The sequence below is a fragment of the Notamacropus eugenii genome, chromosome 1, assembly GCF_028372415.1.
Source record: "Notamacropus eugenii isolate mMacEug1 chromosome 1, mMacEug1.pri_v2, whole genome shotgun sequence".
NCBI classification, from domain to species: domain Eukaryota; kingdom Metazoa; phylum Chordata; class Mammalia; order Diprotodontia; family Macropodidae; genus Notamacropus; species Notamacropus eugenii.
In genome coordinates, this window is record NC_092872.1 from 533101798 (window position 1) to 533127584 (window position 25787).

The 25787-nt window shown below is 38.5% G+C and overlaps 1 protein-coding gene across 1 annotated transcript in view; it reads right to left on the reverse strand.

Moving 5' to 3' along the window:
- Nucleotides 1-24806, reverse strand: part of CAPN13 (calpain 13) — a 104293-nt gene extending 79487 nt beyond the window's left edge. The window contains exons 1-2 of the mRNA XM_072631158.1: nucleotides 24568-24806; nucleotides 1936-1959 (exon numbers count right to left, since the gene is read on the reverse strand). Of these exons, the coding sequence (XP_072487259.1) occupies nucleotides 1936-1959; nucleotides 24568-24781 (238 nt within the window). The 5' untranslated portion in view covers nucleotides 24782-24806. The remainder of the gene's footprint in view (nucleotides 1-1935; nucleotides 1960-24567) is intronic.
- Between the last annotated feature and the right edge of the window lie 981 nt (nucleotides 24807-25787).

Below are 25787 nucleotides of genomic sequence, written 5' to 3' on the forward strand. Positions count from 1 at the left end.
TTAGGGACATTTTCTGACAGAGAAATTATAATTTGCCTTATGTGGCCCAGTCAGAATACTACTTTCCCTAATTGAATTCAATTAAATCAGATAAACACTTATTAAGTTCCCACTATAAGCAAGACACTGTTCTAGATTCTGGGAATACAAAGACAAAACCAAAATTACTCTTATCCTCATGGAGCTCACATTCTACTAATCTCAAAGCTGTTCAGTCAAATAACCTCAAAAGGAGAAATAGCATTGTAAAAGCACTGAAACAAATGTCCCAATTTTTTTAAAAAGAAAAGATAATGGAATTTAAACTCTATAGATCAGGGAGTTTGACTGTTATTCCTAGCAAAATTTTAGTCTGTATTATTAAAGAGAAGATGGTTGACTATCTAGAAAGTGCAATGGTGATCACAATTATGCTAAACTAAGTCTACTTCCTTCTTTGACAGGGTTACTAGACTGGTAGAATAGGACCATGCTATAAATATGGCTTACCAAGGTTTTAGCAAAGCATTTGGTAACCTTTCATGCTGTTCTTTGATGAAGAGATGTCAGTTTAGATGATAATACTAGATGAATTCAAAACAGATTAAATGTTGAGATGCAAAGCAAAGTCATTAATGGTTGCATGCCATGCTGCCAGGAGGTGTTCAGTGGACTGGTCCTGTACTGTTTAACATTTTTGTCAGTAACTCAGATAAAGGCTTAGGCAGTATCCTTAGCATATTCAGGTAATGTAATCTTGGGACAGATAAATAACTCACTGTATTCTAGGGGTAGCATCCAATAAATCTTGACAGGCTAGAACATTGGGTTGAATATTATGAGATGAAATTTAATAGTGATAAACACGTAGCTTTACATTTGAATTCCAAAACATCAACCTTACAATTACAAGATAGCAGGGGTTTGGCTATAAAATATTTTTCCCTGAGAAGATCTGGAGGTTTCAATCAACTTCAACTTCACGCGAATCAACAATGTGACATGGCAGACAAAAACGTTACAATAGTTTTGGGCTGTGTTAAAAGAGGAATTTGTTGTTGTTGTTGTTGTTGCTGTTTGGTCCTTCAATGGTGTCCAACTCTTCATGACCCCATAGAGGTCAAGGGGTTTTCTTAGCAAAGATACTAGAGTGGCTTGCCATTTTCTTCTCCAATGGATCACCTTTTATTGGAACTCTCTACCATGATCCATCTTGGTTAACCCTACATAGCATATCTCATAGATCGTTGAGCTATGCAAGCCCCTCTGCCATGACAAGGCAGTGATCCAGGAAGGGAAGAGAGGTACAGTTTCCGTGAACAAGGAAAATGATCTTATTGTGTTTTCCTCTGGTCAGATCCCATCTATGATGGGTTTAGTTCTGAGCACTACATTCTAGGAAAGACATGATACACACGGAAATGCCCAGAGAAAAGTAACCACTTTCATGAAAGACTTTGAGATTCATGTCAAATGATCAGCTGCAGGAACTAGAGATGTTTAGTTTGGAGATTAGATTCAGTGGTACCTGTCTTCCAGTACTAGAGAGACCTGTCATGTGGAAAAGGGATAAAACTTGGTCTGCTTGGCCCAAGAGGGCAGAACTGGGAGCTTTGGGTGGAAGGTACAAAACCATCACTTGAGGCCCGAGATCAAGAGAAAAAAATCACCACTAGAGTTATGCAGAAGTGAATAGGATGCCTCAAGAGGTAGAGGGTTTCCTCTCATTGCAGTTCTCCCAATAATAGTCTACCAGCCACATATTGAGTAAGTAGAGGAGATTCTTGTAGGTATAAGTTAGACTAGATGGCCCTTGAGGTCCCCTCCAGCTCTGATATTCTGTGATTCTATGAAATACATGTGAAGGTCATGTCTATTCAAGTTATTTCAATTTAATAGGCATTTATTAAGAATTTCCTATGTGCAGCATGCTGTGTTAGGCACTGCAGATGGGAAGATAAAAATCCAAGTCTTTTCTGCCTTCACAAAACTTGTCTTCCAGTGAGGGCTATATGTACAATAAGAGAGTTTGTAAAAAATAAATAATAAAATAGTTTTAAAAGGTAGAAGAGAGAGATAATGTTGGCAACTATGGACATCAGGAAAAGTCTCCTGTAAGAGATGGCATCTTTGTGGTACTTGGAAGGAAGTCAGAGGATCCCACAAAGAGGAAAAGACAGAATGCATGTTACACATGAGAGACCACTTGTGCAAAGACATGGAAACTTTAGTAGAATGCCACATACAGTGAACCAGTCATGTACAGTGGGCCAGTTTGCCTACAACAGAGACTATGTTAAGGAGAGTAATAAGTGGAAGTCAGATTGTGGAAGAATTTAAATGACTGATGTATTTTTTTCCTATAGGCCATAGGGAGTCATTGAAATGAGAGAAATTTGAAAGAGGGAAGAGTTTGGGGAAAAAGACGATGAGCTCTGTATAAGACGCGCTGAGTTTAAGATGACTATGGGACATCTAGGTCAAAATGTTCAAGGAGGACTTGGAGATGCGTGTGTGTGTGTGTGTGTGTGTGTGTGTGTGTGTGCGTGTGTGTGTGTGTGTATTTTGTAAGCACTCTTGTGTACATGCGTTTCTTGTTGGAATATAAGTATTGTTTTTTACCTTGGTATGCTCAGTGCTTAGTATAGTACCTTACATATAGGAAGTGCTTAATAAATGATTGTTAAATTGAATTCATTTAGATAGACACAACATTCAGATATATTTCATAGACTCATGGAATGTCAGAGCCAGTGGGGACTTCAGTGGCCATCTAGCTATATCTATTTATATAGATACATACATATATATGTGCATTCATATATACATATATGTGTGTGTGGATATACATCTGTATGTGTATATATTACACATCTATCTATATCTTTCTGTCTGTCTCTCTAAGAATCATCTGCATAGAGATGATAACTGGACCCATGGGAGCTGATGAAATCATTGAACAAAATAATATTAAGCAAAAAGGTGGGGCAGGACTTCAAGTGCCTGGGACATATGCAAAAACAACATAATGACTTCTTCCCATTCTTAAGTTTTTTATTCAGTTTCCAACTTTTTTCCCCTCTTCTCTGACTCCTACTTTCCATTACTTCTTTCTCTGTTGATTTGATCTAGGTTTATTTCTTCCTTTACACCCTCCCTATAATCAGGAACCATGTAGTTACCATGACCATTTGGTCATAGGTTTTCTGGGACAGTCTTGATTTTCCGTCTACTGATTATAAAAATAATTCTGCGTCAGACCAGATGTCCCAGTTTTCACTTTGGAAAATATGCTCGCTATGCCTGTGGTCCCCCTCAAGAGAGTGGAGGAGAGAGTACTGAGGCAAAGAAAATGTTAGATTCTTGTACGTGTAGTTTTAGCTACTGCCAACCTTACTCCTCTTACAGCAGACCATAATAACACCTGACATTTGTAGAGCATATTGAGGTGTGTGAATTAGGCTAGATTTGTTTAGTTTCTGTATATTATCTCGTCTGAGCCATACAGCATTGAACTCGCTTGCTGTACTGTTGCTTCTAATTCCGTCCCAGGCAATACAAGGCTAATACTCTCTTCCTGAGGTAATCCTACAAATACATGAAGAATCTCCATCAAGCTAAACATAGGATCAAGAATTTAGAGCTCGAAAAGATATTAAAGGTCATTGAGTTCAACTCTTTCTCCCTCCTCCACACCCATTTTGCAGATGAGAACACTGAGGCTTAAAAAAAGTTAAGTGTCTTGCCCTCTTGCGTTGTGAGCTTCCTGAGAACAGGGATTCCATTTTGCCTTCTTTTTTATCCTCAGTGTTTAGCACAATGATTGATACATAGCAGGCAAATCAGTGGCATCATGGATAAAGTGCTAGACCTAGAGTCAGGAAGATCTGAATTCAAATGCAGCCTCAGACACTTTCTAGTTGTGTGACCCTGGATAAATCACTTAACCCTTTTGGCTTCTTTTTCTCATCTGTAAAATGAGCTGGAGAAGAGAATGGCAAACCATTCCTTTATGTTTGCCAAGAAATACTCAAATCAGGTCACAAAGAGTCCAACAATTGAAATGACTCAACAAAAACAACCACAAAAGCACTTAAATGTTTATTGATTAACTTGTCCAAGATCAGGCAGTCAGTAAGTGGGATTCAAACCCAGGTGCTCTGACTCTAACTTCTATGCCCTACCTACTGTACCACATTGCCTCCCTAATTAGGTACATGCTATTCTTTATAACCCAGGTATTTCTTTAGTCAAATCCAGTGCATTTTTTCTGTATACCCCAGAGGAGGGAGTAGGATTGAATGTTCAGTGTTCACTTCCACACTGATCAAGTGGAATGTCATATCTAGCTATGTGTCTAATTGGAGAGTGGTCACAGGAAGGTTTTGGGCTCAGGTGACAGAGCAATGGATAGCCGCAGCAGAGATGAAGATTAAGCCAGACAACCAGACAAAGGGAAAATCTTCCTGACATCTGGAGCTGTCCAGCAGTAGAATGGGTGATGTGGGTTTGCAAGACCTCTCAGTCATGCTCTTTCAAGAGTACATGAGAGAGAGATATTTTCTTCAGCTACTTGTTGGCTTTTGAGGTTCTTTCCAACTCTGAGATTACATGATTCTGTGATCTTTATTTTTCTCTTCCACTGGTCCCCTGGCTGGGCTGAAAATCAATCAGAATTCCATTTTACTCTGTGAGTATATTAGGAAAAGTCAGGGATTAGAAGAGGTAAAAGAGGATATCACTCTTCAAGAATTTTTTTCTTTTCTTCTTTTCTCCCCCAGAAGTTTTAACAGTTATATGATCAATATTTCAAAAGATCTTCTTGGGGGTGTAAGCTCAGTTTTCACGTGGACAGTCTCGGGCAGGTAAAAGTGAGGACTTCTAAACCTCAGAGTTCTCATGAGGCCCCCCAGGGAACAGCTGGGGATTGAGGCATGAAACACGGGCTATCTCGTGCATTTTCACCTCTTCTCAGTGGGAAACTTGCTGGAGAGAGCATCCCACCCTTGAGATTGGTCCAAGGTCTGAGCACACCTGTTGTTAATTAGCTAGGGGCTGAGAGCACGCACGGTATTCACGTGCAAACTATGCGGCAGGAGAGCTTAAGTAGGGACAGGAAAGCCTGAAGGGGCTCTTCTTGCTGTGGGGCCCTTGGAGGGAAGAGGGTCCCCCCTTCTTCTGCTCCCATCCTCTTGCTGTGTGATCCTTGCCCCTTGGGAAGAGGAGGATTCCTCTCACCTGAGGAAGAATTCACCCCGCATATGGATACGTAACTAAGACCTTGAATAAAGCCTAACCCTTGTTTGACTCTGGAAAGTCTCTTCTCTCAATACGTTTATCCGGTTGGCCACCGAAGACCTGTGAAAGGTAAGAAGGCTCCGATAGCTCATCAGCCTCTAGGCCAAACAGATCTTTTCTGTTTTTTTCTGGTCATTCATTTCTCTAGTGACCTCTTTTCTGATTCCATTTATATTAGCCATGTCAAGATTAAAATGATTCAGGTCAGTCTGTCCATTCCTGGGTCAGTGGAAAAAGATCTCATGTTTAGAGTGCCAAGAGCTAAGTAAACTTTTATGGACCCTAAAAGCTGTATGAGTCTTAGAATCCTCTGACTCCTCTCCTGTGTCTCTGCCACTGTCACTGCAGAGCCCAATCCCTAGGACAAAGGACAATTTTATGTATTTCATGGATTTCTGTAACAAAACAATTGGTTACCCAGGGGCAAGCTTACTGGACATGTTCATCTCAGGTGATAAGCTTTTCTTTGCTCAACTAGGTTGGTCTTCAGACTCTGTTATTACAACCATTCCAGAAATCTTTTTTAATTTGGGAGAACCTGCTGGAACTTATGCTCAACTGGCATGGCCTTTGAGAGCTCATGGACACTGCTATTCCATGCTAGGAATCAAAGTAGGACTTTATGTGGCATCATTATTGGGGACAGACATTTAAAATCATTTTAAAAACCCAGCCTCAGACATTAACTGTGTGAACCTGAACGAGTCACTTGACCCTGTTTGCTTTAGTTACTCATCTGTAAAATGAGCTGGAGAAGGAAATGGCAAACTACTCCAGTACCTTTGCCAAGAAAACCTCAAACAGGGTCTCAAGGAGTCAGTCACAAGTGATATGACTGAACAAAAACAAGCACTACCCATTAATCCATATTGCTTTGCCAAAATAACCTCTTATATTAAACATATCTTATATCCTTAGAATCTGTCACTACGTCCGAGTGGCTAAGATATTCAAGGGGATTATTCCTATATCCTTCTCTAAGGTGGATGGAGTTTTTTTTTATAATTAAATTATTTATTTTCAGTTTTCAACAATCACTTCCATAAGTTTAAAATTTTCTCCCCCTCCCTCCCCAAGACAGCATGTAATCTTATATGGGTTCTACACATACATTCTTATTAAACACATTTTCACATTAGTCATGTTTCATAGAAGAATTAAAATGAATGGGAGAAACCATAAGAAAAATCAAACCAAAACAAAAAATAACAAAAGAGAAAATAATCTGCTTCATTCTGCATTCTGATGCCATAGTTCTTTCTCTGGATATGGATGGCATTTTGCATCATGAGTCCTTTGGAAATGTTTTAGGTCCTTGCATTGTTTTGAAGGGCTAAGTTTATCAGCTATAGTGGATGGAGATTTTCTTCAAGTCTCTTCTCTCTTTACCCTATCTCACTAGGTAATTAATATTAATTAGAGGCAGGTAGATGGTGCAGTGGAGACAATGCTGGGCCTGGAATCAGGGAGACCTAAGTTCAAATCTAGCTGTGACCCTGGGAAAGTCATTTAACCACTCTCTGCCTCAGTTTCTTCAATTATAAAATGGGGATATTAGTAGTACTTTCTTTCCAACATTGTTGTGAGGATCAAATAAGATAATATTTGTTAAGTGCTTAGCACATAGCAGGCTCTTAATAAATTCTTGTTCCCTTCCCCACATCCCTCAAAAAAAAGTTTTGACTTCCCAAAGCCAAGTTACCTGGAATTCACTCTCTACTAGGGGAAGCTGCCCCTAGTAGCTTTTGTTTGGATCAGTCTTCCTCCTATGACCCCTGCTATTTTCAAGTGGAATAACTTTGCATAACTTGGTAATTATTCCTGTGTAATTTTTTTCTCATGTTGTTGGAAAATTCCCATAAGAGGTGGACTGACAAACAGAAATGACTTCATTTGCTGAACCACGAACAAAGCTGGGAGTCACAATCTTATAAAACCTGTCAATACTTAGTAAACAAGTCTTTGTTCTCCAAAGCAGACTGAGAGAAACAAAGGAGCACTCCTATGTAAACAGACAGTTCCCAGGACCCAAGAGCAATCATCTCATGAGCACCTGCTGTTGGCTTTTATAACTCTCTCTCCAAGCAAATGTCTGACACCTGACAGCCTGACCCAAGAGAGGGTCTAAACTTCAAGGAAGACACTCCCCGTTTATGAGGTTGACAACTTCTGATAGCCCTGGAAGCTGGTAATGTGTCAAGTGCTGGCTAATTTATGGGCACAAAAATCCAGAGCTCAACGATGCCTTAGGAAATGATCAAGTCCACCCCATTGCCTGTGGGTATGACAGACGTCTAACTCATCTTTATATCAGTGTCTTGGCACATGATAAGTGTTTAATAAACACTTATTGACTGATTGAAGTGCCTATACTGGAGGCCAGGGGAACAAATTCAAATTTCATCTTAGAAACTTGCTAATTGAGTGTAAAAGCAAGGACTGCAACATACACGGGGTGGGGAGGTAAAAAGCGGGGACTGCTATCATAGGTTCTGAGATCTGATTTTCTGAAAGGAAAGCAACTTTTGAGGAGTCAACAATCACTTTAATCAAGCACATATATATCATTCACTTAGTTTAGGGGAAAAAGTCAGCACCCTGAACTTCAGAGAAAATACAGAGAAGTACAGCTCAACGGACAGGGCTTCCAGCTGCCTGACATAAGCAATACATATATCATAGATCGACAGACAGATCCAACTGCCTGACCATTACATACATACATAGTTACCAGAGAGAGAAGCACCAACATCTAGGTTTTCAAAGGAGGGGAGACTCCTCTGGCCAAACAAACACTTCCAATGAATAAGCCCCAAAGTAAAATCACAATTTATACATTTTTCAGAGTCAGAGGGTATTACAATCCCTCCTTAGAAAATTAATAAAAGGTGTGGATCTTTCTACAAATCTTCCCTAATCAAACTCCCCTTAATGGGCAAGCCCATTAATGGGTGGAGAAGATCTTCTCATTAGGAATCAAAATTATATTAATAATAAGCAAAAATGCATTATCAATACATGGAGTAAATCACTTAACCTCCTTAAGCCTCAGTATTACTATTTATAAAATAGGAATATAATCAGAACCTTTAGAAGTAAAGTGGCCTAGTGTATAAAGAACCTTCCTTGGAGTTGCAAGTTCCTGTGTTCAAATTTCATCTCTGATACATGTTAGTTGTGTGATTCTGGGCAAATGATTTAACCTGCCAATGCCCCTAGGCAATTCTGTAAGGCTATAAGTTTCAAAACGGTTGGCACTTCTGGTTCATTAGTAGAGGGGCACAGTTCTCATACTAATAAAATCACAGGTCCTGCCTTCTGTCTCGTCTCCCCTCCCCTCTCTAAAAAAAATCAGAGCTAAAACTACAGCATGGTGACCAAGTATTTGCCCTAAGGCACCAACTTTAGAGGATGTTGGCATTGGTTTTTCTCTCACCAGAGAATTTATTCAGTATCTATTGAGTGCCAAGCAGTGTTAAGTACTTAGGATACAACAGAAAGGCACAAACAATTTCTATCTTCAAGGACCTCGCAGTCTATTGGATCTAATAGTCAATTAACAATGTGGAAACAGTAGAGCATTGCGGTTAGCAAAAATAATCCATTGAACTAAGTAAGAAGCCATCCTATGCGGCTTCCTCTTCCGACCCAGACACTGTCCTGTGCTCCCTTGCTCCATTCAGGTTTGCCCCAGGTATAATTTATGGTGTCTGTCTGCCTCAGGCACAAACACTCTTAGTTATGGCTCTGATAAAAATGCTGTCTCGTCCAATGTTAGTGCTAACAGCTAAAACAATAACAATAATTCCTACCACACAAAATTGTTGTACATTACCTCTAATTGTTATTAATAGCAGCATAAATGATAATAAAACTGCCTATCTCCCAGAAGTGTGTGGGCATCAAATGAAGTGATGGATGCAAAATGCTTTGTAAACTACAAGGTGTGGTATAAATGTGAACCGTTATTTTAAAATATCTCTACAGCTATGTGTAGCAAAAAGGAAAATGGAGGCTTCTTTTTTATTGAATAAATGGGAAAATTAGGTTTATCCAAGTTTAACAAGTTACCTAATACCTTATATTTGTTTATTATTTTATATTCATACATGCTTGAATGAATGATTTTTAAAAAAATTTACCAAGAATTTAATATGTATCAGGCAACGTGCTAAATATTAGGCACAGAAAAACAAAGAGATGGCCTTCGTTCTCAAGGTCCTTCCGTTCTAATAGGAGAAGACGACATACACAGGGGAATAGTGGTGAGAAGGGAGTTTGCCTCTGGGGAGTCATGGGGATGAAATGGATATACAAGGCAACAAATTGATGTGACCTTTTAAGAATGCTAATGCTAACATTAATTTGATTATCATACCCATAACAAAAGGTGGAAGGCAGAGAGGTGGCATCGGGCAGATAGATGGCACATAGATGGCAAAATGGTCTGGGTGGATGGCTGATGACATGTGAAGTTAAAGCAGGGTCTTTGGCCTGCTGCATATTATAGTCTAAGGGGGTTAGTTTGAAATCATTCAGCTGAACTTACTAATTAAGAAGGCTTGGCCCTAGGTCAGGAAAGAAATTCAAGACAGTAGTGGATTAACCCACCCAGAGGATTAAGTGAAAGAATTCTGGAAATACAGGTCTGGTATAGAGGGGTACTGTCATTGGCAGGCAGATGGAGAGATGGGTTGGTTATTGATTTCAGTACAAATTCACCTGTCTCCTCGAAGCTTGAAAAATGAGTGTGTGTATGTATGATATAAAAATTAGTCCTACATGCATATGTATCAATAGCTATATCTATATACATATATAAATATCTTCCAGGGTCAAAGGAGGCAGATCTTCAGGAGAGTCTTGTAGGGGAAGGATGAAGGATTATGGGTAGGGCACGATAGTAGAATTCAGGGAAGCCCACTGATGTCTTCCACCAAGCCTTTTGTAACTTGGTCTTTCAAGGAGGGAAGGATAATAGTGGCAGCTGGGGACAAGGTTATAGAACCAAGGGGGAAGTAGGACCAGCTCCTTGAAATATGGCCCAAAGCTGGGGGGCTCAGGCTTAGGCAGACCTGGGGTAGAAGGGTTGTCTGGTAGTTGCAGCAGCCACAGGCTGAGTGAGCTTAGCAGACCATTGATCTTCTGTGTTTATTGCCTACTGGTCAGCCTACTCAGATGTAGGAGGTAAACAGACCAAGAATAAAGAAACTGAGCAGAGAAATAAAAGCAAAGAGAGAAGAAGGCTGTGCTATGGAAAATAACCATCTTTTTGTATATGTGTGTGTGTGTGTGTGTTTGTGTGTAGAGAGACACAGAGAGAGACAAACAGAAAGAGACAAAGTGTGTCTGTGTATGCGTATAGAGAGAGATAGAGAGCCAGAGATCAACACAGACAGACACAGAGAAAAAGAAAGAGAGAAAGAGACAAAGTGTGTGTGTGTGTGTGTGTGTGTGTGAGAGGACTGTGGGTACGTATATATGTGTGTATACATACATATATACACACATATGTATGTATAGGTATATATATGCTTATGTATATGTAGACATATATAGGTGTATATATATGTGTGTATATACTCACATATACACACACCTGGCACATAGTAGGTACTAAGTAAATAGGAATTTAGTAGGTACTAAGTCAATACTTATTGACTTAATGACCCCCACAAAATTGACTTTCCTTTGACATGTTTCTAATTGGTTATCTCTTCTCCTTTGGACATGCTGTCAGTTTTGTTCCTAAAATGTGGTGTTCAGAAGTTAACATAATACTCCAGACATAATTTATTCATCTTATTCTTGTTAACAAGAACAATAATAGGAATTATTTCTATAGCTAGAGGGGAATCAGCTTGAAAGCAAGCCTAGGCCCTGTATAGGCAGTGAAGATTATTGCTTTGGGATCTTGATCCTACATTCATTATTTGGGAAAGTATAACTGTCAATCCAGCTCTCTTCCTACTGTACCACACTGCCTCCTACTTTCTACATTTTAGCAGAGCCCCATTCCAAATGGCATTACCAGCATCTAAATATCCTTGTCTCTAAAGTGCCCAGATTTAAAGCAGAGTTGTGCTAAACCTTAGCAACTTGGTACCTGGGATGACGTTACATGTCAAGATGACATTGCCAAGGGGAAGCTAGATGGCACAATGGATAGAGTCCACAGCCCAGGAACCAAGAGGACCTGAGTTCAAATCCGGCCTCAGACATTACTATCCGTGTGACCCTAGGCAAGTCACTTAATCATGATGCCTCAAAATAAAAAAGATTAAATTGTACCCCCTCCTCCCAAAAAAGGATTGCATTACCATATATACTATGGCTAGGTTTATAACAGGAAATGTAGGAATAGTTCATCCTAAAGAAAACTATAATGAAGTTAATTATGTTAATAGTATACATAATAAAAAACATAAGCTTATATCAATGGATACTGAAAAGATTTTTGATAAAATCCAATGCTTATTTCTACCTAACACTAGAAATCATAGAAATAAGTGGATCTTTCTTTAACGTAGAACATAGCATTTATCTAAACCCAAGATCAAAAACTGAAAAAAGTTAGAGATCTTTTCAATCAAGGGTAAAGCAAAGATGCCCATTATCATCACTACTGTTAGCTATAATTCCCAGAAATGCTAAGAACTAAGAAATTACTTGAAATAATTAAAATTTCAGCAGAGTTATAGGCTATAAGATTAAATCATACAAATCACCAGAATTTCTACATATAAACAACAAAAAACAACAGAAAGAACTGAAAAGAGAAATTTTTTTCCCAATAACTACAGAAACAGTAAAATATTTGGGAATGAAGTTACTAAAATTTACCTAAGGATTATTTGAATCTGACTATAAAACATTGATAAAAATAAAGATAGACCTAAAAGACTGGAGAAATATTAATTACTAATGCATTGGTCAAGCTAATATAATAAAAATGATAATGTTACCTAAATTAATTAACTCATTTAGCGTTATACCAATCACATTCCCCAAAATAATATTTTATGAGGCTAGAAAAAATAATAATGAAATTCATATGAAGGAACAAAAGGTCAAGAATTTCAGGAGTAATAATGAAAAAACGGAAAGGAAAATCTATTAATACCAACTCTCAGACTATATTAAAAGGCAGTAATAATTACAACAATTTGGTACTGGTGAGACAGAGAGAGAGAGAATGAGAGAGGAGAGGAAGGAAGGAAGGAAGGAAGGAAGGAAGGAAGGAAGGAAGGAAGGAAGGAAGGAAGGAAGGAAGGAAGGAAGGAAGGAAGGAAGGGGAATAGGAGACAGGAGAGACGAGAGGAGAGACAGAGAGTCAGAGATCAATGGAACTGATTAGGTACATGCAATATAGAAGCAACTTATAGCATAGTGTTTGATGTACCCACAGTCCGCAGTTACTAGGGACTCATTATTTGACAAAAATTCTTGAAGAAATTTAGTTTCTACTTTTTGTTTACGATGCTTTGTGTGAGGGTGGGGTGAGAATAATTTCCATTCCCTTTTTTTCAATTACTCAAAATCCTTTTCTCAACTGTAACTCCACGGTGGCTGCTGACTGGTCCCTTGGATAGACTATGACCTCTCAGAAACCCTTTACAACTTTGGAACCATTTTCCTGAATTTGTTATCAAGAAGCAGGAATCCAACCTTTGTTTAACTGGTCTATTTTCATTTCCTCTAAACTAGTCTAATGGCTCAGGATTAGTTGCTGCTAATAAAGCTAAGCAGTTATCTTTATTGCTACCTTTTATCACTTACAAGTTAACTATCAAGAAAGTAGAATCAGTGAAATATTAACATAATAATGTATGCATAGGAGAGAACAAAAGAAAGTTCTGAAGGGGATACTGACAAACAGACCTATGCTTTTAAGTTTTATTGATATATATGTTTTTAAAGTACAGTTATTTCTGGGTATATTTTCTATCCCCATCTCCTCTCCCCCCTAACAAAGCCAAGTTGTGAGAGAAAAGCAAGAAACAACAATTATGTATGAAACATTATGCTTTCATATATTCATAGATTTAGATCTGGAATGAACCTTAAAGGTCATCTGGTCTAAACCCTTCATTTTACAAAGTAGGAAACTGAGGTATAGAAAGGTAAAATGCTCAGTCACAAAGATATGGGCATTGGCAAGGCAGTATTTGAAATAAGGTACTGGGGTTCTAAGTTCATTACTCCAAGTTCAGCCTTCATTATACCACACCACAATACCTCCTGTCCATAAAGCCATGTATGCTTGCACACCCTGGTAGAGCATTGTTTGGTCATTTCAATCATGTCTAACTCTTCATGACCCCATTTGGTTGAAATGATTTGCCATTTTCTTCTCTAGCTCATTTTACAGATGAGGAAACTGGGACAAACAGGCTTAAGCGACTTGTCCAGGTCGCACAGCTAATAAGTATCTGAGGTCAGATTTGAACTCAGGAAGATTAGTCTTTGTGATTTCCAGTCCAGTGCTCTATCCACTATGTTAGCTGTCCCTATGGGAAGGGCTGGTTCAAATGTTCCCCCAGAGTTTGTCAGACACTCCTGATCCAAGTTTTATGCACACTGATGCATTCCACTACTATTGCTCTGTACTGCTTTGTCTGTCTACCAAAAGGAAGACGATGCATTTCATAATTTATTCACCAGGATCATGGCTGGTTTTTAAAATAGAGATTCACCTCCTTTCAAATCTCTATCTCTTCCTTTCTATTGCTATAAGCATTATGTATATTATTTCTGTGTCCATACTTATTTTTCCCTGCATTTTAGTTCCTACCAATGTTTACATGTTTCTCTACATTCTTTGCAATTTATATTTCTCAAGGCATGGTAATATCCCATTACATTTGTATGCCATAACTTGTTCAGCCATTCTCTAATCGATGGGCACATACTTTCTTTATAATTCTTTGTTGCTATGAATATTTTGACATTTATTGTTCACCCTCTCACCTCTTTAATCCAATTCCTAGGAACTGGTGGGTCAAAAGTTATGAACAGTTTAATTACTTTTCATGCATAATAGTTTTGAAAATGATTAGAACAATTCACATCCTCATCAATAGTGTATTAGTCAGATCTTCCAAAACTGATTGTCATCTTTATTGATTTGTGGGATGTGGACTAAAACCTCAGAGCTGATTTATTTTGTGTTTATCTTATATTTCTAACCCTTAAACAAACAAAATTGTGTTCACTTAATCTCATCTAAAATGTTGTTCCTGATGTTTTCCTATTGGATTTCATCTGTGAAACATTTTTTCTCAGAGGCCAACAGTGGTAACCCAGCATATATAATGCATTTTTTTCTGTATATGTTAGTTATTCCAAATAAAGTAAAAACATTTACTATACTCAACTCATAATCCTAATAAAGGAGCGTTTACTTTCATTTCCCACAGATACGACAAAGACATTTTTCATATTTAATGTTTTTTAAGAGGCATTTCATGTTTTGACTATATTTTGAGGCCTCTTTATAGGGGTTTCTATTAGCATAATTTAGAATCTTAAAGTTCAGTTTGACTTTTTTAATGTTAAGATCATAAGCAAAGTAATTTTGGTTTACTTTAGTTATTAAATGAGGATTTGAAATCAAAAAGGTGACTTTGGATGGAGGCAAGTCACATATTTGGGTCTCCTACCTCATCATGCTGAGTCTCCTCCTTATGATCTAAATCTAATCTTTTTTTTAATCCAAATTCTTTATCCAAAATCCAAGTTTTTGGTAGTTTTGGCATAGGTAGGTCTTCATGGTATAAAAGCAGTCTTATAGTTGATGATAGATTTGAATATTTTTTTTAACATGGAGGCTAATCCCTGTCATTTGTTAAGCAAAAGAAATAATCGTCTACTGAACAATCTTTTTATTTTCTACAAATCAGAGGAACCACAAAAATCACATGACAAGATGTATCTTTCCAACCACTTGGTATCTAACACCACTTGGGCTGAATACAGCTTAAGTGAGAAGTCTAAACCTCATATAGCTTAACCATCTTAAAAATAAAATAGAAGTCATATACTTTTAACTAGTGGGGCAAGGTTTTATTTCTGGCATTTAAAAGTTAGTTTACAGTATACATAATTTCAAATGACTGACACATTTACAAGGTAGACTAAGAATTTAAATATTGCACACCCAAGTCTATAAGATATAAACCCTTGAGAAAATAAGATTAGAAATAAAAATGATTTGCCAAATGATGCTTGCGATACAACTGACAGGAAAACCTGCTGCACATTCCAGAATTTCACATCTGATTGAGTGCACATGAATATATTCTAAATTCTCCTGCTACATAGTATGTAAGACCTTCACAAAACATTCAGGAACTAGCCAACTCTAACTTCCTATAATTCATTATCCTTCCCTCCCTTGATCAACCAAATCATACTTTATCTTTACCTTACATGGCAAAATTTATATCAGAATTGGTGGGCTGGTCAGTAAGGGTAGATGATAAAAAAATTACACTCACATTTAGAAAACCAGCATTTGAATACATCTAAAACACCAAAAATAATGTTTTCATATAGGCATTGATAGTCAATGACTAATTCTTTGCACTTCTACCCATTGCTTCTGGTTCTGCCTTTTGAAGCCAACCAGAGCAAATCTAACTCCTTTTCCATTATGAAAGGCTGTTAGATACTGGAAGACACACATAACATTGTGATAAGTGCATAGAGTCCCAAAGCACCATCAAGCCTGCTCAGTGAAATCTGCAGTAACTATAAAGAAGTCAGTCTAATCATCCACATAAGAAAGAGAGCACGAATAAAAATGTATATTTCACAAAATATGATGTGGACCTGGGTGGGGAAGTCATTGAGTTAATCAACTATCTTGTTAATCAACAATTATCTTAGGTTTTGGAAGTGGACAGTAATCCATGGAAGACTTCATGGAGCAGTTGGCAATTAAACTGAGTCTTGAAGAAAACATTCTTTTAGATACTGATGCCTATTTTAGCTGTTTCTGAGCATTCATTTCCCATACTTTCCTAATAGAATCACCAACCACACCATATCCTGGGTTAATGGGTGGTAGCCACCTGTGCAAACACAGATAAAGTGGTTCCACGTAATCATGTAGATTATTGAACACAGCAATTGAATAGCCTTTAAAGGTAGGATATCAGTAACTAGAGACTGGAGGAGCAGAGAAACAGTGTAAACAAAGATGTGGGTTAGAAAGAATGAGGTTTCTTCAGAGGATATTGATTAATTCAGTTTGTCTAGATAGTACATGCTATGAGAGTAGCAGTAATAGATAAAAGACACTAATTTCAAGGTCATAGAGTTTGGATTTTATTTGGTTGGCACAGACAGTGAGGCAATGTGATGTAGTGGGCAGGGATGAATTTGGGATAAGAAAAATCTGGGTTCATATCGCCTCTTAGATGCTTACTGTCTGTATGATCCTGAGGAAAATTCTTAATATCTCTGGTCTAAGATTTTTATGTAAAATAAGGGGGTTGAACTCGATCACCTTTCTATACCTTTCCATCTCTAAATCTATAATGCTATTTTCCATGATCAATTTTCCATGATTTTTTTTTCAGGTGTTACAAGCACTTGGCTCTTATTCTATTTAGCCTAGTGACCAAAGTCTCGTTTTTGGATGAGGTTCTAGTGGTTGAGATTCTTGTGCTTGCCAGGGTTCTGGTGGTGAGGCCCCTATTCTATGGCCACTCAATGACTATGGAAGGCTGAAGTTTGTTGAACTTCTTCACCCTTCCCAGTAAATAAAGTCTCCCAAATTGGTTCCACAGTAAGGAAGGCTGCAGCATTGTTGATGTATTTACTCTCCGTAACTGCAACTGAAACCTCTGGAGAAGGTCCTGGTAACAAAGGTATTCTTAAATGTTACAAAGAACTGAGATAGGTCTGGATGAAATTTAGGAAATTATTGCGTATTTTCAATAATCTCAAATTTTTCCATAAGCAGCCAGCTCTTTAAAACTGAGTCTCCTTGTAGTGCTGGGTAAAAATCACCTATCATCATACTTTCAGGAGAATCAGACCTCTAAGTAGCCCACAGAGCAATGGGAAGAGCATGGTGGGGGGGGGGGGGGGAGGAAGCAAGTTGCTCCATATTGCTGACTGTGACTTATCTACACAAGTAATGGAAGAATTATGATTCTACTCTCATTGAAATCTGCTAATCCTGGTAGTACTATTGTTACATATTCCCTTTTAACTCTTTCCAGTAGAGAATGGGAAGAGCAGGGCTTATGTTCATAATGGCAATAGAATTTATATCATCAAACATTTAAAGAAAAACAAATTATGTAAGAGACATCATTGAGGACATTCATTCCTGGAAAACAAGGTCTGGGTCATACAACAAGTGTGAGGAATAGCAGATGGACTGCGGGTTTCATTGGTATCCCGAGACATTCAAAGAATTTGAGGAAATCCTCCAGCAATTTGGATGGGACTTTCATGAAGTATCGGCAGGATGCGGAGAAGGATGAGAAGGCATATTTGGGAAGCGATTGACTTTATCAGTGGGAGGGCCTACATCTATGAGATCTTTGGTCCATTTTAGTATGGGTGTGTACATAGGGAAAAGATAAGTAAGGGTGGTGACAACAGAAATGAATGAAGCTAGAGGGATGGAGGGAGGAGATTAGACAAAGGGAAAATCAATAGAACATATTGACTGGCTGGAGATAGGAGGAGAGGGAGATGGGAGAGTCATGGCTGGTTTGTCCATAGGCTGAAATACATAGCACTTTTTAACTGTAATCCCTCTTCTAGTCATTGTTGCAATTACAATATGTACATACGATACATGCAATTAGAATACATATTCTATGGATCCATGGAGTAAGCAATTAATGCATAGCCCAGCTCTTTTTTAGCTCCGGCTAGTTCCATTCTTGGGGCTCCATTTCCTCATCTCTAAAATGGGGCTACCATGGACTATGCATGTATGTAGATATCATAGGTAATTATGGATATCTTTCCAGATATACAGTGCTATGTAAATCTGTGTTCCCATTATTCTGAACAAGTCATTTGGGAGGGAGAAATAGGATTAGCAATTGACGTCCTGGACTTGTCTTTGTCCTGGTCTATTGGAGAGGCTGCAAGACTGAGGAACCTGAAAACTGGAACTAAGAAATCCTCTGAGCTCCTGGATAGATGGGTCTTCTTTGCCAGAGCAGAGAACTTAGACCTCCTTGCTGTATAGCTCCTGTGAACCTGTATCCTGGATTTCACACCTACTTAGTAAACAAAAGTCGACCCAATATAAAAACCACAGGATAGGCCAGACAACAAAAGGCTGAAGGGAAGGATCAGCTTATACATCATGTGATAATTTAATCATATGACTGAAAGGTTATTGTTACAGATTTTTTTTATTTGTTCATTCACGTATACTTTCATGCCATGGTGGGAAGAAGTTCTGAATTTGGAGTCAGGAAGCTTGGGTTCAAAATGTCACTGCCCAGGTTATTACATGTGTGACCATGGGGCATGTCACTTTAATTCTCTGAGCTTCACTTTGCTTGTCTGTAAAATGGGGTCAAAATACTTGTGTTACCTATCTCACAGGGTTGTTGTGAGCATATGGCTTTAGAAAGCAGTACATACAGAGGAGTTATTATTCAATTAAACAAATTTAATTCAGTAGCACAGTGTCTGGCATGTCAGAGGTACTTAATAAGTGCTTTGTGATTGATTGATTCCTAGGGCTTACACACCAGTGGGAGAACTGGTATATAATCAGCTGACAAGGACATTGTATTTTCTGAATTTAGATGACCTCTATGTCACTACTTTCTATTTCTTTTGTCTTTTCTCCACTTTGTGTTATGAAAGGAGACAGCAGCCACATTCACTGCTGCAGATATATGGTCTTCATCCAAAAGCATGGTACAGTAGAAAGAGTTCTAACTATAGAGTCCAGGGCCCTAGGTTTAAAACCTGTCTTTGACAGTTCACTGTTTGAACTCAAACTAGTCACTTAGTCCACCTGGGTCTCAGTTTCCTGATCTGAACTGAAGGCAGTTGGACTAGATGACCTCTGCCCTCCCTTCCAGCTTTAGAACTCTGTTTTTATGGTCCAGCTATTTATTAGGAATGAGATAAGAGCATATTGATAAGGATTAAAACTCAGAGTAACTGAATGGTTCAAGGTCCCATCTACCAAACTCAATATTATATTTGTCAAAGCCTTTATCTAACTCATCCATCCTGCTCTGTTTTTTTTTCCCTAAGAATCCTAGAATCCCAGAGTTGTAAAGTAGATTAGAAATGATCTCCTTTATTTCCCACCCTATATAAGAATCCCCTCTACCATATTCCCAGGAAGCTGTCATTCAGTTTCTGATTAAACATTTCCAGTGATGGGAACCTAAAGAGGCAACTTGTGCCATTCCCGAGATACCACCAATTGTGAGGAAATGTTCCTCCGTGGAGCCCTGAAGCAAGCCTTCCTGAAAATAAGGAAGAACATTCTTCTTCATTATAGAAAACAAACTGAATTGAAATGATTGTTGTGGGAGACTGGGAGTAGTGGGAGCTGAGTGCTTTTATTATGTTAAGTGTGTCTACTAAGAGAGTCTAACCCCTTCCATCTTGGTTTGAGACTGGTGTGAAGCAGAGTCTGACCTCAGTCCGCTAAGAAGAAGCAGCTCATGCTTTGGGAGAGCTAAGTGGTGTAGTGGATAGAGGGCTTGAACCTTAAATCAGGAAGACCTGAGTTCAAGTCCAGTAGCAGATGTTTCCTAGCTATGTGTTCCTGGACAAGCTACTTACCTTCTGTCAGTCTCAGGTTCCTCACTGGCAAAATGGGTGTAATAACAGCACTTTCTTCCTGGAGCTGTTATGTGGATCATATGAGACAATATTTGTAGAATGTTATATAATGTTGTCATTATTATCATTATTTCAAATTACTACCCTGCACATGCTTTCTCTTGAAGGCTCAGATCATAATACTGCCTCCTCTAGAAAGTCTTTCCCATCCTTCCTAGTTTTTAGTGTTATTACGATCCTAGACCATCCTGGTACTCTGAGTTTTAATCCTTACCAATGTGCTCTTATCTTACTCCTAATATTCCTCAAATTACCATATGGATATTTATCTGTTTATAATTTTATACCCCTAGATGCCATTCCTCAGGTGGAGGGGACTGGATAGCCTGATTGTGTGAGAGTTATGATGATATATAATAGAAGTACCTTGGGGAGACTTTGAGAATGAGGACACATTGTGTAACTGGTTCCAAGTTCTTTGATTGACCAAGAAGGCATTCAAAAGGACAATAATCAATCTATTTCTCTCTCAGTGGGATCCCTTGGTGGATTTCTGCTCTTGATTTTATGCCTTTGCTGATGGCATCCAGTGAGAGACAATGCTGTTAGTGGAGAGGCCATGGGCCCTTGCCCTCTGAGGTCAATATAAGGTCCCATGAAAATAGGCCTTTGTCTTTTGCCTTTACGTTCTTTTTTTAAAATTTTAGGTGAAGGATATTAATCTGGAGGTTCTGACTGTGAAGTTCAAAATATCAAGAGAGTGAACTCCTAGGAATCTGAGCATTGAGGCTTGCTAGCTTCCCAACATCCCAGAGTCCCAGCATACAGAAATCTGGAAGTTGAGTTCATGTAGCATTTTGCAGCTCAGCAATGATGTTTTGAGGAATGAGGACCTTGTGGAGGACTCAACAGATAGTAATCCTATATTTGTATATGATCTTGGCAGGACCAAGTCTGTTAAGAAACTAAACTGCTAAATCTGAGCTCATTCTCCCTAGAGACTAAGGTGGTGCAGGGGAGAATGGCCCGCAAAAGGTTGTGGAGAAAATGTTTGTACATTTGGTATTGTTCTATCTTCAAAGTAAATATCCCTTTTAAAAAAGCCAATTGATGTTAAGTGGTTAAATGGAACTGGTGTTAGTCACTCATTGGCAGCTAACAGTGAGAGGAGCAAAGCCAATGAGGGCTTGAGTCACTTGCAGTAGAGAAGAGACTTACCACCCGCTGAGAGCACCTCTAGAACCCCAAGGGGCAGATATATATGACTGGCTCTGAAATGGTGGGCCAGGGCATGCTTACTGTAAAGCAAGGACTTTGGGGGGGAGCTATTTTTAATCTGTATTTGTATTCCTATGGTCTAACACATTGGCTTGCCCATAATGTTTAGGGGCCTAACACATAGCAACTTAATGAATGCTTATTGATTTGATTTGCTGAGTAGGAGGTTAATGAATATTTGGATTGGATTTTATTGGTGATCAATCAACCTTTTCATGCTGATCTTTTGATGATAGACACAAAATCCATTCCTGAACTGCACAGTATAGTGGAAAGATGACTGGTCCTGGAGGCAGCAGAGACATGGATTAGAATCGTACCTCGGATACTATGACCATGAGCAAGTCTTTAAACTTTCTTAGCTTATTTTTCTACATCTGTTTAATGAGGACAATAATGTCTGTATACTTGCCTAACGGGATTGTTGTGGAACTTGCATAAGACAATACACCTTACAAATTTCAAAACACTATACGAATCTCTGCTATTTTTGTTACTGCTGTATTGAGTTCCAGCTAAGTAGGACCTTCCAGGGCCTGTTCTCCGGAGAGTCTCAGGGTTATCTCTAGGCCATTAGGGTATTCCAGTAGGAATTAAATAGAGGTTATAGTTATCATAGCCAGAATCTGAAAAAAGGACTGACTCTGGAGACAAAGGCCTTGGATTTAATCTTACCTACAACACCTCTGATCTTACTCTTTCTTGGTATTTGCTTCCTCATCTATGAAATAATGGGACTAGACTAGGTAACATCTAGAATCCATTCCATTCCTAATTTTTTTGAGGCCATCAGGATTAAATGACTTGCCCAGATTCAGACAGCTAGTAAGGGTCTGAGGACAGATTTGAACTCAGGTCATTCTGACTCTAGGTCTGGTGCTCTATCCATTGCACCACATAGCTATCCTTTCTAATCTTTTTTTTTGTAGGCAATCAGGGTTAAGTGAATTGCTCAGGGTCACACAGCGAGTAAACATCCCTAAAACTGTGATGCTAAACATAGCTTCAGAGAAATGAGAAGGTAAGATGATAAGTTTATATTAGATCTGTGAGATATTGGCAGGACACCAGAGTGGAATGTCTCAGATCCCCATGATGGGTAGGAGAAAGAGCACTGGAGACTCAAGGTCAAATCCCAGATCTGGCACTAACTAGCCGTGTGATCTTGGCCAAGTCCTTTCTTCTCTCTTGGCCTTAGTTTGCTTATCTGCAGAGAAGAGGGATTTTATACTCTGCAAGATCCCTTTTAATTTTCTTTGGCTATGACTGTAGCAAAAACAATCAAGCAAGCAAGTTTGAAATCAATGTATGGGGTGCCACAAAAGACAAGTATGTGTAGACTGAGCGATGCCTGAATTGTGACCCAAGAGTCACCTCTTATATAAAGCCTGCACATTTTCTCAGCAGTGACCCTAGGAACTACCAGAAAATGGTTCCATGTATGTACTTCTGTGAAACAGAACATGTCACCTAACACTTTTTAAAAGGACAAACACAAGCACTTCAGAGACTCCAAAAAGGATTCCAGCTGCTGGGCAAGGAAGAGAAGAAGCCCATTGAAGAGGAGAAAGAGAATAGCCTGCCTCCAGCTTGGGTCCTTGATTGGACTTAATAGAAGATTTTGGTCTTGCATCATCAATTTCTCCATCCATCACTATTCCAAGGCTTGCTTATGTACTGAGTGACTCTATAACCCTTCCAAAATAGAAATGTTATAAACTCTTCAATGCTATAAATACAATCTTGCCTCTCTGGCTCAGCACCTCTGTGAGAAAAGAGAAAAAAAAAGAAGAATTCTAAAATAGTCTTCAGGTCTGAAAATAGCGAGGGAAAATGTAGCTATAAAGCTATATCTACGTATCTGTGCACACATATGTGTATGCATATATGTGGAAATATATGTATATGTATCATATACATGTGTGTATATACATGAGAAAGTCCCAAAATGTTAATATAATTTGAAGTTTTAATAGTTAAAATTTATTAAAACTATACATACATATATACACATACACACACACCTTTCTCAATATCAAATGGAGATGTTCTCAGTGTTAGCTTTTCCCCAAGGAGGCAGATCCATGGGAATCTTTGTTGTGGACTTACTGTTATTCTATTAAATGGATCCAAAAAAACAAAAAAAAAAAAAACCCCAAAGCCTTGTGTCTAATCTCAGCAAGTCCAAAGACACAGCCACGATGCAAAATTGAAGGTAATCCCCATCATTCACAATTTGCCTTCAAATAGAAAAGACCTTAGCTCTCTGGATAAAAGAGTGAGGGGAGCTATTGTTTCAGATCTTTGACTAGAAAGCTCAATTCCTTCTCTCCCCCATTCAGGAGAGGAAAAACTACCTTAATTATAGGATACCTAGTTTGGTTCTGTGTATAACCCAGGTTGTCCATGCACTTCAACATATGTCTGTCTCCAGAGAACAGTACTACCAATTTTGTAGCCTTTCCTAAATCCCTCAAGGGGATCAGCCAGTCAACAAACATTTTTAAAGTGCCTACTATGTACTAAATTTTGCATGGGACCATCTTGGGCCTAGGAAAACCATGTTTCAAGTTACATAATTTCAGAATTAGAAGAGACCTTCTGAACATTGCGGTATAATGGAAAGAACCTTGGATTTGGAGTCAGAAAACCCAGGTGTGAAACTTAGCTTTGGGACTACCTGTATGTCTTTGGTCAAGTCACTTAACCTCTCTTTGTCTCTGTTTCCCCATATGTCAAAAAGTAGGGCTTTTTGACAAAATTAGATTAGTCTTCTTTCAGTTCTAAATCTATGATTCCATGGTATAAGAGGAATCACAACCATCATATATACCTGACAACTTGTAGCCTTCACTTAAAGACCTACACTAGGGCTAGGAAACCTGGTACCTCCAAAGGTATCACATGCTCCTTTTGGACTGCTGCAGTGATTGGGAAGCTTTTCCATATATCCAGCCTGAATCTGTCTTGTTGCAACTTCTACTCACACTACTAGTTCTGCACACTGGAGCTTAACAGAACAGGTGTAATCCTTTCATGTGAGGACCCTTAAGATCCTTGTAGTCAATTATTATGTTCCCCCAAATCTTTTCCTCTGTATACTGAACACCCCTAGTTCCTTCAACTTATCCTCATGTAACATAAATTCAGACTCATCACCATCCTCTTCATCCTTCTTTGTACTTTCCTGATTAATCTTCTTATCAAAATGACTCAAACTTACCTTTGGTCTCCTCCACTGAGGGCTTTCAATAGTTTTTTCACTCATGAGTCTCTGTCCTATGGCAATGTCATTGGCCGGGAACAAGTCATCTTCGAATAGCCTTCCACTCCTTAAACAGTGATTCCTCAAGGAGGTGAAATCCTGGTTTTTGAATTGTACAATGCTGTCCTTGGTTCTGGAATATCTTGACCTCATCTGGTTATAGTACATGGCTTCTCCAAAGAGTAACCCCGTTTCTCTGGTAAGAAAGAAAGAATTTTGGTGAGAGTGAGTCACCTATTCTTTCATAGTCTCTTCTTAATTATTCCATGCATATGGAAATGTTCATATAGCACTGTCTTCAACATGCAAAGAAGACATTGTGAACCCAAATATTGGGACATTGAGATACTTTTACAAGGATAACCCAAATCACCATATTCTTTTGCCCAGAGATGCCACATTCTCTCAATTAGAATTTGTTCTTTTCTCTTCCCCTATTCACTCAACCAAGGGAATACTGGCTTTGGATGAAAATGGCTGGATTCAGAGTTTCCCACAGAGGAGCAGAACTCTGACCCTAATGGTAAGGGGCTCTCATCAGCTGAAATAACCAGTTTCAATAGAGAAACATCTATTCAATCAGTTATACTAGAAATATTTATTAAGCATTGGCTTTGTTCAAAGCATGATGCTGGACACTGTATGTACCAAGTTGATTAAGATATGATTCCTACCTTCACAGGATTTATACTTTAAGATATGTATATCAATCACTGTAATACAAAATATAGTAAGTATATAAAAAGGTTATGAATAAAGTTCCTGAAGAGTTCAGAGGGTGGGAAAACCACTTTGTTTTGAGAATAATCAAGAAAGAATTTCTAGAAGAGACTGGATTTGTGCTCTTTATGTCTTAAAGGATAGGTAAGATTTCAATAGATATATTAAGTATGGGGGTAAGAAAGGAAAGGAATACAGGTATAGAGAATGATTTGAGCAAAGATATGGAGGAAAGCAGTTCAGTTTTGTAAAGCTTAGACTACATTATTCTGCAAAGGTAGGTTGTCCTGATTTTGTGGAGGACTTTGAAGGGCAGGCTAAGGAGTTTGGATTTTATTTGATAAAAAATGGAAAGGCATTTAAGAATTCTAAACATGGTCAGAACTGTGATGTAGGAAAACTAATCTAATAGTGTTGAGCAGAATTGGAGGAAGGAGAGATTAAATTCAGGAAG